The sequence below is a fragment of the Pleurodeles waltl genome, chromosome 8 (assembly GCF_031143425.1).
Source record: "Pleurodeles waltl isolate 20211129_DDA chromosome 8, aPleWal1.hap1.20221129, whole genome shotgun sequence".
Taxonomy (NCBI): domain Eukaryota; kingdom Metazoa; phylum Chordata; class Amphibia; order Caudata; family Salamandridae; genus Pleurodeles; species Pleurodeles waltl.
In genome coordinates this window covers 1,466,008,535-1,466,025,720 of record NC_090447.1, presented here as the reverse complement: position 1 = coordinate 1,466,025,720, position 17,186 = coordinate 1,466,008,535, and the positions used below count along the sequence as shown (strand labels likewise).

General features: G+C 43.4%; 1 protein-coding gene across 3 annotated transcripts in view; it reads right to left on the bottom strand.

The window, feature by feature from the left end:
• The window catches only part of GAP43 (growth associated protein 43), a 158,461-nt gene that overhangs the window by 64,531 nt on the left and 76,744 nt on the right, over window positions 1-17,186 (bottom strand). For 2 of the 3 annotated variants that reach the window (XM_069202651.1, XM_069202653.1), the window contains exon 3: window positions 13,649-13,687. The exons of the other annotated variant lie outside the window; for it this stretch is intronic. In XM_069202651.1, coding sequence (XP_069058752.1) covers window positions 13,649-13,687 — 39 coding nt within the window. The remainder of the gene's footprint in view (window positions 1-13,648; window positions 13,688-17,186) is intronic. 3 annotated transcript variants of the gene reach the window in all.

Genomic DNA, 17,186 nt, shown 5'->3' with positions numbered 1-17,186 from the left:
CCATGTTCCCACATTTAATTGCAGCATCCGCGTATTTCAGAGGAAGGCTTTGGGCACCGGCACGTTTTTATTTACAAATTAAGCACTGCAAAAAATCAGATGAAAAGAGGTCTGGGCTCCAGGGTGTGGCATGTACGCAGTAGCCTGTCCACCGCCAGAAGGGGGCGCCAGATTGCCCTTAGAAGAAGCACATGTGGCTCCATTGAGGGAATATCGACATTGCCAAGGGCAGCGTAAATCCTTGCACGTGCACTGTCTTTATGTATAGTTGTCGTTCTGGATATCTGTTTTCATGTCACTGGCTGCCCGTCTGTCTCCAGCTTTTTTTTTCTTTTTCAAAAAGCTTGGCCTCGAGATATTTATGTAACTTTAGTGGCAGCTGATGAAATCGGTCCTGTCACTCCTTGAGGAAAATATTGAACCAGGGGGGGGTTGACTTAAAAACATAGCTCAAATACAAACGTATAACAATGTTGCCTTATAACATGAAGCAAAATCGGTTGCATTCATCCCATAAAATAATTGAAAAGTGTAATGTTAGTAGAAACTTCCCCCAGAAAGGTAAAATATTGATGTCGTCTTCCACACAAATTCGGATCATACCAACAGGTCATCTTCAACAGCTGTACCAGAACCTTCAGTTGCAGGTGTTAGGACCATATTTCAGAAATGCAAGTGGTACAGGGGTGCTGCAGGCTTTTGCATCTTTCTGCCTAACACTTTTTAGATTCTTCCCTCTTCTATTACTCCAATATTCTATTCCATTCAACTAAAAGACAGTGCATAACAAAGGCCTCCGCAGCCCACACAGTGCTCAGCTGGCCCCTCTAGGTGGCCCCCTCAGAACAGAACACAGTGCATGGGCGGTTGGCACCTGATTGGGTCCAGGGAGGAGGGGGCCCCCACCAGGTGCTTTGCAGCGGGCCCCCCTCAAGTTTTTTACACCACTGCTAGCAGACTTGCATGTCCACCGCTCAAATTAACACATATTTCCCGTTACTAATCAACACTAATCCTTTTGCGTTCCGGAGTATCGTGTTACTTGCCCAAAAGCGATTCAGCGCCTCCTCAGGGGTGCTATATAAATACAATTACAATTATCCACCACCGACCTCCCGCGAGCCATCTCCCTATTACAAAAGGGGCTGCCTCTTCGGTAACAGGAAAGCATCCAAAGGAGCCCCATGCAGGTGAGCGCCGTCACATACTCACCCGCTGCAGGGTAGACCAAGCCTCTACTCTAAACTCAGCTAGTCCAGTGCCTGAAGTGACAGACAGCGGCAGTCTGAAACTGACCTCTGTTTTTACTACATCTTCCTTGCCAGTGTGAGTGAGTTCACACTGCACTGGGGGCATCAAACAGGTTTTCACAGTCATTTCTTTAGCAAAAAGGGCATAGCGGGTGTGGTACTCAACAACATGACAAGCATTGGCAAAACCAACAGGTCTCACCTATGCAAGAGCTATTGACATTGCCAATGTGTTTTAGCTATGTTGTACACCAGTGTGGCTGCTGTTCAGCATGGCTAAAAGTTAGTGGCGTAGAGGAGTTTTGTGTGGAGTGCCGTAAATTGGAATGGAGAAGAGTGGAATAGAGTTTTGTAAAATGGAGTGGCAGAGAATTTCGTGTATTGGAGTGGCATATTGTGGAGTTGCATAGAGTGATATACACAGGAGTGGCAAAGTGTAGAGCGAACTGGTGTAGAGTGCATTGGCATAGAGTGTTGCAGAGTCTAATTGCATAGAGTGCATTGGTATTGAATTAATGGGCATACAATGCAGCGTTGTAGAATGCAGTGGTGCAGATTAGGGTGGTACAAAGCAGAATGTAGTAGTCCAGAGTGGAGTGGTGCAGAGTAGAGTGTCGCAGAATACAGCAGAGTGGTATAGAGTGCAGTGGCGTATACAGCACTGGAATAGAGGTCAGTGATGTAGAGTAGAGTGGTGTAGAGTGGTGCAGAGTGGAGTTGCATAGAGTTGAGTGATGCAGAGGGCTGTGTTGCAGAGTAGAGTTGAGTGGCATAAAGTGCAGTGGCATAGAGTTGTGCAGAGTAGAGTAATATAGAGTGGTGCAGAGTAAAGTATAGTGCCATAGAGTGCAGTGGCATAGAAAGCAGCAGCATAGATGGAGTAGCGTAGAGTGAAGTAGTGCAGAGTAGCGTGAGATAGACTTTAGTGGCGGAGAGTGGAGTATGCAGAGTAGAGTGTCAGAGTGGTGTAGAGTGGCATAGAGTGCAGTGGTGTAGAGTGCTGAGTAGAGTCGAGTGACATAAAGTGCAGTGGCATAGAGTTGTGCAGAGTAGAGTAGCATAGAGTGGTGCAGAGTAAAGTATAGTGCCATAGAGTGCAGTGGCATGGAGATCTGCAGCGTAGATGGAGTAGCGTAGGGTGAAGTAGTGCAGAGTAGCGTGAAATGGAGTTTAGTAGCGGAGAGTGGAGTATGCAGAGTAGAGTGTCAGAGTGGTGTAGAGTGGAATAGAGTGGTGTAGAGAGCAGTGGCATAGAATACAGTGACGCACAGTAGAGTGCAGTTGTGTAGAGTGCATTGGCACATAGTGCAGTGGCTAAGAGTGGAGTAGCACAGAGTGGAGTGGCGCAGAGTGGAGTAGAGGAACATAGAGTGGAGTGGTGTAGAGTACAATGTTTCAAAGTAGAGTGAAGTGCCGTAGAGTGGAGTTTTGCAAGGCAGACTACAATTGCGCAGAGTAGCATAGAGTGTAATGGTGTAGAGTAAAGTGGTGTAGAGTGCAATGACATAGAGTGCAGTGGTGTACTGTAGATTAGAGAGGCATACAGGAGGATTTTTGTATAGTGCAATGGCATAAAGTTGAGTGTTACAGAGTAAAGTGCATTGGCGTAGATTGTATTGGCATGGAGTGCAGTGGTATAGAGTGCAATGTTGCAGAGTGGCATACAGTACAGTGCCGTAGAGTGGAGTTGTGCAGAATAGATTGGTGTGGCCTAGATTGCAATGGTGTAAAGTGCACAGGTGTGGAGTACAGGGGCAAAGACTGCATTGGCATGAAGTGGCGTAGAGTGCATTGGCTTAGAGTTGAGTGGTGCACAGTGCAGTGGAGCGGTGTAAAGTTGAGTGATGCAGAGTATGGTGCAGTGGTGTGGTGCAGAGTAGAGGGGATTGGAGTAGAGTGGAGTATTCATGATGTGGGAGCACACTATTATTACAGACAACTCATTTTCAATTGAAATGACCATTACATTTGCACAGACATAGTTTTACTAATAAAACTATACAGTGCACAGACGAACATGTGTGGGAACTGACCTCGATCTCTGAATGCACAGCACACATGATGAGATATGCACAACATTTACTGGCCTGTTTACAGAAAAGGAGAACTTTGAAGGATGCTGCAGATAAGGTTTGGGCAAGGGAAGGTCGAAACTCAAGATGGACAGCCTAAAAGAAATGAAGCCAGCAAATGGAAAGCAGGAAAATGTGAGTTGCAAACCACAAAGCCAATGGCAAGCAGAAGGCAGAATGCATTCTTAGGTCAGCTTTCTGAATGTACCCAAGATGTCTTTAGCTGTGCCTTAAAAAACTTAAGCTTTCAGATAGAACTAGTCACTGATCTATTAAAACAATGTGATCTGTCTTTGTCTAAAATCCTAACACCAAATGAGACCAGGTGATTTTAACAGTTGGTGGGTAAAATCCCAGATGTAAAGGTCAAGATCAAGATATTTTGCACCATAGTAAATGACAACAGGGAAAGGTAGACATGGTTGTGAGAGAAAACTAGTTCTAAGGCATCAGAACCCTGATGGGGACGTGGCAGGCACTGCAGCCAAACCACTAGAAATCGGCCAGGGAATAGCGGATGGATACAATAGATGTTCAAGAATGAGGAGGGGAGAGCTACTTTACTGGAGGGCTTTTTAATTCCAGTCTGTCTCAGAATAGTAGCCAATCAATGCTTCCTAAGAATGGGAACATCTGTCTCTTTTTTGGGACCAGCAATCCCCTAGGTTCTCCGAGAGATGTGTATTGGACATTTGTTTAGTACAGTTTGACATTATCTCCCCCATGCTATTTATCATGTCATTCATTCATGAAAAGGTGAGCCCTTCAGTCTATAGATACCGGATTCTGATTTCACTATTGTACCTTAACAGCCCCTTCCCTTGTGGGATAGTCCATAAATGGGGAGGATGAACCAAGTTCATCTTTTTTCTGTCCTTTCAGACCTATTTGGTTTCCCTTGGTAGATTACCGGCTAGGGAAAGCAGTGTGTGTTCATTGTCATAAAGTCTGTAGAACTCCCTGCTCATATCATGGTGGCTGGCAGAGCAGTGGGCCTCTGTCATCAGGCCCTTGAATTCCACCGCTTAGATTTCTGATCTCGTGCCTTCTTGGAAGGCATGGGCATTGGCTATCAGGCAGGGCATTGAATAGATTATCAGTTCTAGTTGGAAACAACTTCTGTGGGGATGGTGTATAGACAGATACAGATAAGGTCCTGCTAAATACACATATGGTTGTTGTTTGTACTGACTGATATAGCCTCCAACCACTACATTGCTATTTGCCTGCTACAGATGACTACATGTCGATGCGCAGTTATTGAGACCAGCAAGAGAAGTCCACGCGCCCCAGTCCAGTTACTTTTCTCCTAAGCAGTCCTGTCTCTCCCCACGTATCTAGATTGGCTATGCCTTTCCATGCTTTCAGGCTGAGCTGCGTCCTTTAGTTTGATGTTGTGGACTTGGAGGCTGTTGTGAGGTTTGGCCTGGTCACTTCTTCTCGGTCTTTGGTTGCCCTGGAGAGTAAAAGGAAGCGGAGACTACCTTTTGCTTAGTGTTTACAGAAGGTTCATGCTTGTTTTGGTTTGCACTATTCTCTTGGCGATTATGAGGACATTTTTAAAAGCATGTGCACAATCCCTCTTCCCAGCTATATGTTAATCGATCCATGGGGTCTGCTGCTCAGCTTCAGTAAAAAGATCCTGAGAAGTAATTAACACTTTTCAATTTTTTTATTTAAACTGCACATTTGGGATGGATGTTGAACCGAGGCATCTGACTCAATGGGCTAACTGGTAACTAATCCAGAGTATGGCAAGATAGAGGCCGTCACTAGCCATCAGACGATCAGGATAAAGTCTGGGAACCAAATAAAAAGGTCCGCTTCCCGTGGTAGAAACGCTGCTAGACAGATTGACTTGGAATATTTGAAGTTGGAGCAGAAGTTCTAAAAAGCCAGCAGTATTTGTGGAAGGGTCAAACTGAGCTGCCCTTACACCCCAATGGGAACTAGAGGGAGCAAAACAAAAAAACATTCAGGGAAACACAAATGGTGCAAACTATGAGACCAGAATGCTCAAGAATGTTCTGACTTTTCCAAAACATTCTGGCCCTCAATATTCCATTGGCAGTACATACCGCCTACCACCGCGGTGACAGCTGCCAACATACCGCCACCGCGGCTACCATCCGTCCGCCATATTATGAGTACTGCCTGACTTCCGCCACAATAAGGGTGGAAATCCGGCAGTGCTAATGGTGGTGGACGGTGGTAAGCTGGCGCTGCTACCACCAGCAATGCCATGCCAGTAGAATGCCGCCAGCGGTATTATGACCAGTAATACGGCCTGGCGGTGTTCTGATGGCGGGGCGCTGGTGGTGGTAGCAGTGCCCCTTCCCTGCTGGAAGACCTCCTAACCCAAGGTCAGTCGGGCTTCTGACAGGGGAGAGGGATGGGAGGGTGAAGGTGTTGTTTGTGTGTGTCTGAGTGTGTGCATGAATGTCTGAGTGTGTGTGTGTGAATGCGTCTGTGTGTGTTGTTTGCGTGGGTGTATGCGTGTGAGTGAATGTGTGTAAGAATGGTGAAGTGAGTGCATGTCTGCATGTCAATATGATTGTGTGTAAGAATGTGTGTGAGTATGTCTGGAAGTACACATGTACGAATGAGTGTATGCCAGTGTGTGTATGAATGCGTATATACCAGTATGTGAATGAACGCGTGTATGTCAGTGTGTGAATGAATGCGTGTATGTCAGTGTGTGAATGAATGCGTGTATATCAAGTGTAAGTGAATGGGTGTATGCCTGGTGCATCTGGGTGTTTGTGTGCGTGTATGCGGGGAGGGGGTGTGTAAGGTGGGGTGGGTGCTGTGACTGTAGTGAGGGGAGGAGGGGTGATGTGTGCGAGTGTGGCTGTGGGGTCTCTTGTGTGGTGTGTGCATGTATGGGGGGCTGAGTGAGTGGATTAGAAGGGGTAGGGGGTGAGTGAGTGGATCGGAGGGGGTGGGGGGTTGGTTTGTGTATCAGGTGAGTGGGGGATTGAGTTTGGATGGAGGTGGCGTGGGGGGCGTCAGGTGAGTGTTGGGGGGAAGCCGCCTACTGATGACAGGGAAGGAATTCCCTGTCACTGCTAGGGCCTCATGCCATGGTTTTTGTGGCATTGCTAACATGCCGAAAATCATGGCAGTAGGCAGGCTCATAATGCCGCCGGCGGTACTATGTCTGCCGCTGGTCTGGAGATAGACATCTCCGGCCCGGTGGCTCATACTGCCATGGCGGTATGAGTGGAGAAGTGGGAGGTTGGCTGCAGCCAACCTGCCAATCTCATAATGTGGTGGTATGTCAGAAGACCGCCAGGGACATAATGAACCCCTCTGTCTTTTGCAGAATGTTCTGGCTCTTCCACATTGCCCCAGCAGTGCTGGTCTGTACCACCTTGTGTCTATACCCTCCTTCCTCTCCCCATCCGCCACTGGAGCATCTGCTACAATCTCCAAGGCTGGCCAACAATAAGCTTGTATTGTGGAGTCTGAGAAATGTAACCGTGTCCCTGCAACACTGGACAGGAACACAGGAGAGCATGAGCTTCAGGATTCATGACATTTGTTCTCTGTTGATCCTGGTGACCAAAAAGAGAAAACAGACATTCAGGAAGTGTATGCTGGTTATGTAGTGTTTTTGATGGCTAGTGATGAAATGGTAAATGCAGCAAAGTCCAGCAGAAAGTACTTTTCTGATTGTATGAGCTGATGCAGGAGGAAGCTGGCTGTTAGAGGTATTTTTTGCTCTTCTTTACCAGTGGTGCTTGCTTACCTGTCAAGGATGTCTTTAAGTGATCTGTGAGTGGATGACCTAGACAAATCTAAACAGCTTGGTGCTACACATTCTATTTTGGAGTCATGTATTGTTTGATGTGGCCCCAGATGACTCTGTAACATTTATGTGAACAAGAAATATGCCTATGCATTCCAGTACAAATTCAAATCCTACTTTCATAGGCCCAGGGACTAAGATCATCATCCTATTTCTGTTTCCTCCAAATGCTGAGAATTGTTTCACTCTTGGTATGTGCAGCAAAGGGAGAGAGTGAAGGTTCATTGTCAATTTCGTGAACAAAAAAATAATTGTTTTATCTCTTTACTGGAGATCGAACTTGGGTACTGTTCAATTGTCTGTATGGTTTCAGAGGTCACAGGATGGTACAGATTGATGATCAGAAGTAGCTGAATACGTAAATGTCTTGTTTGCCCTTTAAGATGATGACTATTCAAAAGGTCTTTGATTTGGTCAGGACTTTTCCATATCTTTGGATCTTCAGGAAACATGTTCCTCTGGCAGGTAAATTTAGAAAAATCTTCAATTCATAATAAGAGATTGGCACTTTCATTTTGCTGTTCTGCCATTTAACTAGAAGACTGCTCTGCAGAGTTTCACTGGGCTATTGTTTCCTCTGGTGGAGTCTCGTCACTTGGTTGGCCAGAATAATTTGCCTTACCTTTACGACCGGTTGATCAAAGCTTTGTTGAGGGACATGTTTGGTATGAATTCAAATAGGTCTTATCAAGTTCTGGGTCATTATAGATTGTTGGTGAATATTTGAAGATCTCATCTCACCTCTTCCAAGTGACTGGACTACATAAGACTGTTTTTTGTGTTGTGCATGGGGAAGTTGTTTCTTCTGAAGCACTGGAATTTAGCCCTATGGGCAACTTTGAGGTCCCTTCTTCATTCTCACTCTGCCTGGATTTGGACCTAAAGAGACAAATGAATTATTTATTGTTTTAGGTGCTGTGTTCCCAACATCACCTGAAAGCCTCTAAAGACCTAACTCTCAGGTCAATAGGATCCATGTTTTGGTCTGTTTTCACATTTCTCAAACACATCTACATGTTCACCCACACTGATGGTTTCAAATGTACAGATTTGTGAAGCAAAGTTTGTTTATCCTACCTCTATGGGGTGTTGATGACTGAGACCAGCATAGCCGGTTATAGGAAACACATGGGGTTCATTGGATGCTCCCTGGTAATAGCTCTGGCAAATTCCCTACATTCTTTCAACTGAAAGTATTTGAAGGTCTTTTTCAGGGGATTTCAGGCTGTCACACTTCATCTTTGCTAGCAGGCTCTGGTGGTGTGCATGGCCAATCCTGTGTCCAAGGAATACATTAACCGCCACAAAGAAACAAGATTGACAGCCCTTGTTCTATTGATGGGCAGGATGTTCTGGAGGCCAGAGTTCCAGCTGTCATTTCTGATGCTGTTCACATGTCAAGAGGCACACCTCAAGGTAGATTGACTTCTCAAGATTATTTCATTTCCAATCCTGAATTTCAGAATCTGTTTCAGGGTCCGTGGAGGAGGTTCAGGTTCTGACTCTCAATCATTCTGCTTTCTGGGACAATAGGGTGATTCCCTGGTTCTGTACCAGTTTGCTGAGTTTCCTTGTATGAGGCACAGGTGAAAGGAAACACAAAGAATTCCAAAGTTGTTGAAACTATTCAAGGTAACCTACAGAAATCCTGAAGATTTTGGGGAAGACACCCAACCCACAACATATCACGACAGGCTTCATAATTGGATGAGGTAGATGTTATCTTGGAGGCTTGTCACAAGGTTCACCTGGTGTGGTTTTCCCTGGTTCTTGTCTGGCTGCTGGTCTCTAATTGGTTCTGCCTCATGATCCTTTCCCACTTCGATCTGCAGTGCTTTTGCACCCCACGTTGTCCCATCTCCAGTTTGTTTTCTGGAATCCTACAAAGACAACGTCTAAGCTGTGCTAAGTCTGTGGCTGAACATCTCTATCATAGGCTGTCAACTACAAGGGTTCGCTTGGCCTCATTTCAGGCTTAATATCACTCTATGGGTCTGCATCAATTTTCAGGGTACTTGATTTGGGTTTGCTACACTGAATTTCAAGTACTTACTATTCAGGCCTCTTTTGATAATTTGAGGTGGTCTGGAGAAGCTGAGCCTTTTTGTCTGAACATCTTAAGGGGCTTTTGCTACTTGTTTCCCTAACCCCAAAAGGTATTAGTTCTTCTTGGTGCCTTCCACTAGTGTTGTGGGTCATGATCCACAGATCCACCTTTTGAGCCATTTCAGTGCATCGCAATGGCCCTCTTACATCATAGGTAGTGTTTCTTTTGGTGGTCATGGCTATGAGGCATCTCATGTACATCTGCCCTGTTTCATCAGTTGTTGAGACCTGAGCCTTTCTTCTTGCCTAAGGATTTGCTTCCTTCCCTTTGAGCCAAGAGGCAGTGTTGCTGTGGGATCCCAGTGGAGTAAACTGGGATGTCTTGTTGTGCTTGGATGCCTCAATAGCTGTCTTGATCCCTTTAGACTTGGCAGCTCCAACTATGTGATTCCAGGTTTCTCAGATTTTGTTCTGGCAAACAAGGCTGAAACCAGCAGAAACTGCCGTTGGATTCAAACTCCTGCAGTTCAAGCCTGCACTGTGGTTGGTGTAGTTCTAAGTTTTGCTGTCTAGAATCACTCCATAAAGGAGGGAGGCAGCCGGCTGAGCCTCAGCTACCAAGATCCCTCTCTTGGACGCCTGTAGGACTGACCACTAGGCCACTCCCTCTAAGCTTTTAGTTGATTACCATTTGTTGGGTCCTCCTCATGACTCTGTTTTGAATGTTTGGAGGTAGGTTTTGGTAATGGCTATTCTTTTACCTCTACATTGGTGTTTTCCATAAATCAAAACTTTTCATATGTTTTGCATGTTGGTCTTCTTCAGCATCTAGGCATTGGTAAGTCCTTATATTATCATGAATGATATGAGGGAGAATGCCAGGGAGGTAAAGATTAGATTATTTTGGTAGTCTTAATTTCTCTCTCGCTTCTCTTCCTTGTACTACTCATTGCTTCCTGCCCTTCTGCTGTGGTTGTGGGATGAAGGAGGTTCGGATGTATGAGATTCGCCCTGCCTACAAGGGATAGTGGCCTGGGCAAAGACCATCTGATAGGGGACAATACTAAAACCAAAAACCAGACACCATGAGCTTTGTAGGAGACAGAGGTACAGGTTGACAAGACTATAGTGCCTCATAGTGCCAATTTAGGGTCCATTGTGGCCATTCTCTTTTGCCATATTTACAAAGTGGTGCAATATTTGCATTGTGCCACTCTCCGCCCCCTTGCACCACAATATGCCTGCACCAGGCATAATGTATGCAAGGGGGGCATTCCCCGATAGAGAGGCCCATAGAAATGCTGCAGTGAAATTTACAACATTTCACTGCACCATTTTTAGCGTAATTTTTAACGCCTGCTCAGAGCAGGCATTAAAATGACGTGCCCATTAGTTTCAATGGGCCTCCCTTTACTTTGCAGGATTAGCGCCACAATTTATGGTGCTAATCCTGCAAAGTAGCACAACAGCGTCATAAATTCTTATGCTATTGTCCTAATGTGCGCCATGGTGCGCCGTATTGTAAATATGGCACACACATGATGTTGCTGGGGAGAGGGCGGGCACAAGAAAAGTGGCACATCACAGCTGATGCACCACTTACTTGTAAATCGGGCCGAAAATGTTTTATACTGTCTGAGTGACACAAATACAAGACAGAGGGAATAATGGAAATCATCTTAAGTTATCTAGGCATTTAGGTACAACTTAGGTCAGTCTGGGCATGATTTGCCTGAGTTGACTGAGCAGAAAAAACCTTCCTAAAATTCTCCCCTGGAAAGTAGCCTTTCTGGAACTTTATGCCTAAGCTACATTTGGTGTAATTCTTCTACTTCTGGACTTGTGAAAGAAATGACCCAAATGTGTCAAAGCAAAATACTTGGAGACAGGGGCCGCGTTGAAATGCTGTCAGCTAAAGAGAAAAATCCCTGTGCTGTTTGAAATATCACATCTTTTCAGTTACCTCTAAAGTGAGCTACCATTCTGGATCTGTGTTGGTACAGAATACAATCCCACCATATTGACCAGATGATTAAGAATGTAAAAAGTATAATATCAGCAATGAAATAACATGGTATATTGGTAATTACACACACACACACAACACTCATATATATTTATTTATATATATATATATATGCATATATATATATATATATACACACACACATATATGTATGTTTATGTATGTATGTATGTATATGTATATTTATGTATATATTTAAATATGTATGTGTGTAAATATATATATATATGTATATATATGTGTGTGTATTGTATATATTGTATATATATATATATATATATATGTACTTTCCAACACAGCAACGTGTATTCTGCAGCACACATAGAGAGAGCAAAAGGCCATGAAGGACTGTGTCCCTTCCTGCACATAAACAATCATTCAATAGCGACAATTTGCTACTTCTATGTGTGCTGCATTTTGCAGCACACATAGAAGTGTCAAATTCCCATTGTAGATTTTTTATGGGCAGGAATGGGGCACCTTCCTGCACATAAGCAATCAATCCACTGAACACAGACACCCTTGCACTATGGTGCAAGGATCCCTGTGATAGTGCAAGGGTGCCTGCTTTGGCAGCTAAATTTAGCGCCAGCGAAGGGGGAAACACCGAAGTGCGCCATATTTGAGTAAATATGGTGTATCCCTGTGTTTCTAAAGTGACGCGCCGCTGCAAATGTTAGTGCAGCGCTGTGCCGCTTTTTAGTAAATCGTCCCTAAGTGCCTAAACCTCAGTAGCAACAGCAAATAATGCCGTCCAACAATTTAATAAAGCTGCCCTTCACACACATCAAACAGCCGAAGGACATTTCATGTCTATAATGGAACTGATAGCAAAGTGTGCCCTTACAAGATGAAGCAAACCCAATCAGTGGTAGATCTATAAGTTAATGTGCGTATGTTTGGACTGCTAAAAAGGCCCCATTACTCACTGGAATCTTAGGCAGAAGAGAGCCCTAATCTTATCCTTGCAATAAATTAGCCCTTTATATCCCACCAAGTATAAATGTCCTGACAAAAAATTATCCAGTGTTTTCAGCTGACTTCTTTGTAGCAAGAGGAAGAGCTTGGTAGGTGCGCCTGGAATCAGTTTGATTCTTCAGCTTTACTACAAAGTAGAAGGACATTTGGTCTGGATCAGGGATAAGCTGCTAGCCTTTGAAAAAGACCTGGAACCTGATCCCAGTCTCAATGCTTGACTAAACTGTGTATTTCTATGCACATCATTTTTGTCTCCCTGTCTCTCGATTTACATATACAAAAATATGTAATTCTTAGAATGAGGTTAAACCTCAGAATTGATATCCAGATGGAAACACATCAACCTATTGTGCTGTGACTGAAAATGCCTAGAAACACATTGGTTTGTAGAGTTACTCCAGGCAAATCGTTTATTCGCAATTTGATCAGATTAGGAACAGGTTGCAGTGGCAAAAACAACCATGAAGAGACTTTTAACTGGTCTTCACCTCTGGAAGATACGACCAGGAGCAATATTGCAAAGTACACATAACGGCCCGATTCACAAAGTAACTTAACTTTTTGAGTGATTTACACTTTTGGATAGATTTGGGTCTTTTTGGCCATTCACAAAATCCGATTGTAAATTCACTTCAAAAGCATAATTTACACTCAGATTTTGTGAATAGCCAAAAAGTAGTAAACCTACTCAAAATGTAAATCACTCAAAAGTGTGTAGCCCCCGTGCCCTTCAATTTGATGGAGACATGTAACTTACACTTTTGAAGCAAATTTAAGCTTAGATTTTGTGAATAGCCAAACTATAGCAAACCTTCACAAAAGTAAATTGTTACCTTTGTGAATCAGACCAAAGTGTTCACATATTCTACAATGCACTTAGTATTGGATAAGCTCTGCTCTTAATTGAACTCATTTATGACAGATACAGGAAATGAAGCATGTGGTAAGTTCACTTAAGGGAGATGCTAGGACTAAAACGGGTTGAAGATGCTGAAGGCTTAGAACATTGGACCAGATCTCCTCTAAGAAATAAACTGCAGAAGTTTCCAATGTTTATAAAAGTAGCCTCCACAACAGATTTCCACCACTATGTAAATGAAATCCAATTAGAATAATTTTATGTCAATTTCTCCCATATGATATCTTACAAATATGGTATTTATCCAGCTCTTGTGAGATAATGTTGTCACGAATGTCCCAGTGTATAGGCTAATATTAAGAGCTTCTAAATAATCTGACTCACCAGCTTCTCTGAGGAATTTAATCAGCCTGGAAACATATGTTTTATTGCCTTGCCAAAAAATACAGTAATTGAGTAGGTGAATATTGTTGAAACTTGACCATTTTAAAATCAAACACACTGTGCTTAGGCTAACCCAAGCGTATATCTTCAGTGACTGAAAACATACGCAGTAAATAATGAAGTCCAGTGAGACCCATTTGCACGGTAGACCTGGATGCTTACCAGATTTTTTCATCTGTGGTTTATCGCTGTTCGCTGTTTCTGCAAATATAAAATACAAGTGTTCTTCTTTTAATAAAACAGCTCTGCTCAATAGCTACCTGTATTTTCAGATATGCAGGCAAGTATGAACAAACCAGCAACATGGGAGTAGGACTTTAGTGCAAGGTATGACTTTCAACACGTCTTATGATTATGGATCAATTGGGCTGAAACCAATGTTCTGGAAATATTATAATGTTCAGAGCTCCAAAGTAGACAGAGCAATGGCTGGGGGCCTATAATGGCTGGTATAGACCTTCTGCTCCAACATTCCAATGATTTTCTTCCTGTTTTTTCCTTTGTAATTTAAAACATTGTAACTTCAGTGCTTCAGCTACACCTGTTGTTAAATACCCTCTCTCTTGTCATGTGCCCTTGCCTGTGGCTGAAGACTATATCTCAGGTTCAGAGCTTTGAACAACTGGTGTAGTCTTCGGCAGAAGCCTATTATGCTATATTAGAGCATTCCAACTTTAAGACCTCCATTGAAAAAAGGGAAAAGGCTGATGGCCATCAATAGATGGTATAGAGCTTCAGCTGCAACATTCCAATGCTTGTCTCGTAAACATTGTATCTCTGTGGGTGAAATTTTAGAATAGCTTTATATGCCTCAGTCCTTAGTGGTCATTAAAGTCCTTCTCCCAATGTCCGGCAGTGGTATATAATGCTGCATAAGAAAATTGGAATCATAGAAGCACCTTTAAAATCCTTGGGTGCAAAGGTTTCATAATAGCCACTATTGGCCTGTTACTCCAACTCTCTAATGCTTTGTCTTGTTTCTCTCTATTTTAATGTAACACATTCTGTTTTCATTGGATCATTATCTCTAAGTGCTATATCTGTAGTTACAGGCTCTACTCTATTTTTCACAACAGCCACATGCCACTGACCAAGGCAAAACAGCTATATCAAATTTCACTCTTTTGCGTTTCCCTTGTCCTTAGAGGCACACAACATGTGGTTATATGTAAAGCAAACATAAGCCACAAGGGGTTTAGGATGATACACATATATACAATTCCGTTAGTCAGGGGATGGAGACTGAAGTCAGTTAACCATCATCATTAGACCTTCGCTGTGGGTCACGCTTTGTTTTGTTTCAGTGTTCTGTTACTCAGTGACTTCTATATCTGGGGGTCTCTTTTGGTGCGTCATGCTCCCAGGTGGACTGGAGGACGCCTGTGGACAGACTTACCACAACAGCAGAAGCAGGAGACCAAAATTCAGAAACGGCCTCCAAAATAGATCACAAAGTGTGCCTCATGCTAGTCCAAATGACAAACAATGTAGTCATGTACGAAAAGCTGAAGAGGCACCAAACCTATACTGAGGATGAGAAACAAAAATCCCCTTCCATGATGAGCTCCTGAACACCCAAGCCAGTATCAGTCCTGCAAGATATAAAATATAGGGAAATGGAACCATAGAGGGGTTTATAATTTTGACTGTTCGGGTCTACCTCAGAAAATGTATATATTGGGTCTGGGAGTACCTAACTATTTCTGATTGAACCCTTTATGGATTGTATGTAAAATAAAATTACTTCAGTCTCTCATTAATTTCTTAGATTTTCTTGCGCCATTTTTTCAGCCCCCCTAATGGGGGAACGCCCCTGTTGCATACATTATACCTGGCGCACGCATAATGTGGTGCAAGGGTTTATAAAGTGGTGCAATGCATGCATTGCGCTACTTTGTGAATATGGCGTGGGGAAATGCCACTTTAGTGCCGGCTTAGTGTAAGAAAATGACGCAATGACGGCGCTATTATGGCACCAGGGGCTCTTAAATATGCCCCTTGATTTGACCAGGGAGCATACACTAATAACCTTTGCAGTCAGCCTCTTGAACCTTCAGCTTTATTGAGAACAGAACCACTAAGTATCCAACCCATGCAGTGTACAAACCTGTCTCTTTTTAACCGAAGGCTGAAGGAGGGTCCATCTTCACCACCGTCTGCAAAAGATCCATCTTTGTAAACTTAGGAGCAGAAAGGATAGGGCAACTGGCATTGACATCTATGTGGATGTTTCAGCTTTCCACCATAAGCCTCAGATGCACTAACCATGGTTATTAAAAACTACCAAGATTACAAATGCTGAGATAAAAGCTACAAATCACAAAGGCATATCTAAAAAACACGCCTCCCAGCAAGCCCTTTTCCTTGCTTTGCAAAGCATCAAGTGTTACCAACCTCAACTCTTTCGTCACCACTAAAGACACTGCAAGAGCAGGAAAACCAACTTTCCTGAATATTTTTTGCCTCCGTTAGCTTTCTTTTTAAGTTGATTCTCAGTATTTGCTACTGATCTTCATCACTCCCTTATCTTAAAGCTCCAGGATGCAGTTAAATATGGCATGTCCATAAGTACCGCAAGAGGAGGTACTGTGATTACACCTACTTGAATGAACTCTTAAACACTGTTAAAATGTCTGTGCTTTAGGTATGTAAAATTGACATTATGTTGATGCTCAAGGTCCAAGATGCCAAAGTAGAAGACCAGAGAGTGCAAGGGTAGACTGAGCAGTGATGTCATAGTAGGAAAAGTAGACACTCATGTCATAGGAGTCAGGAGAAGAATGGGTGCTGATGTCACAGGATGAAAGTGTATAGTGGAAATAATGTCATAAAACACAGATCAATATTGAGTAGTGTGTGATAAGAGAAAGCACCCATGTGAAAGACAATTCTTACACATGTATTGACCTGTTAAAGAGTACTGTATACCATAACTGATGTTGCTTAGTGGCCACTTCAGAGCAACGATTGAATCAGTAAGAGAAAATGTTTAGCATGGTCAGCAGACCAACTATGTCTATAGATTTTGGCCCAGATTTATCAATATTTCAAGCAACACATCAAGCCACCTTGCTGTGCTGTGCTCCGTGAGAGGGCAGAAATGCCCTATATTCAACGTTATTTGGTGCATACCTGCTCTCTGCCTACACTGGTGCACAAGCTGCTGCTTAGCGCCAAAGCAGACACCACAGTGATAGGTCACCTGCTTTGTAGAGAGGATTGTATTTGTTCTGGAAAGTGTGCTGTCCTACACAAACACAATCCTCAGAAGCAGTTTCCTCTTTCTAAGTGTGCTGCAGAATTCAGAAAAAGGAAACAAGGTAAAAAATATATATTTCTCCTTGTTACCCTCTGGTGGGGAAGCGTACAATTCTGACGCATTCCCAGGTCTACGAATGTTGGTAAATCTGAGAATGTGTCAGAATGCTTGGGAACACTCACTCTCCACCCATGCTGCAAAGTAATGCAAGGCATCGATGTGCGCTGCCTGGCGTTACTCTAGATTTTGTCAAGCCAAATAGGGCCACTCAAGGTGGTCTTGCATGGCTTGATAAATCTCATTTAGGTTTTGCAATGCCCTTGCATCCCCTTAGGTGGTGCAAGGGTGACACAAAGCCTTAAGAAATATGAGCCTAAGTATAGACAAAAATGATGCCACTTGTCTGATTTTCACTGATCAGTGAATGGTAGCTTTTTTACA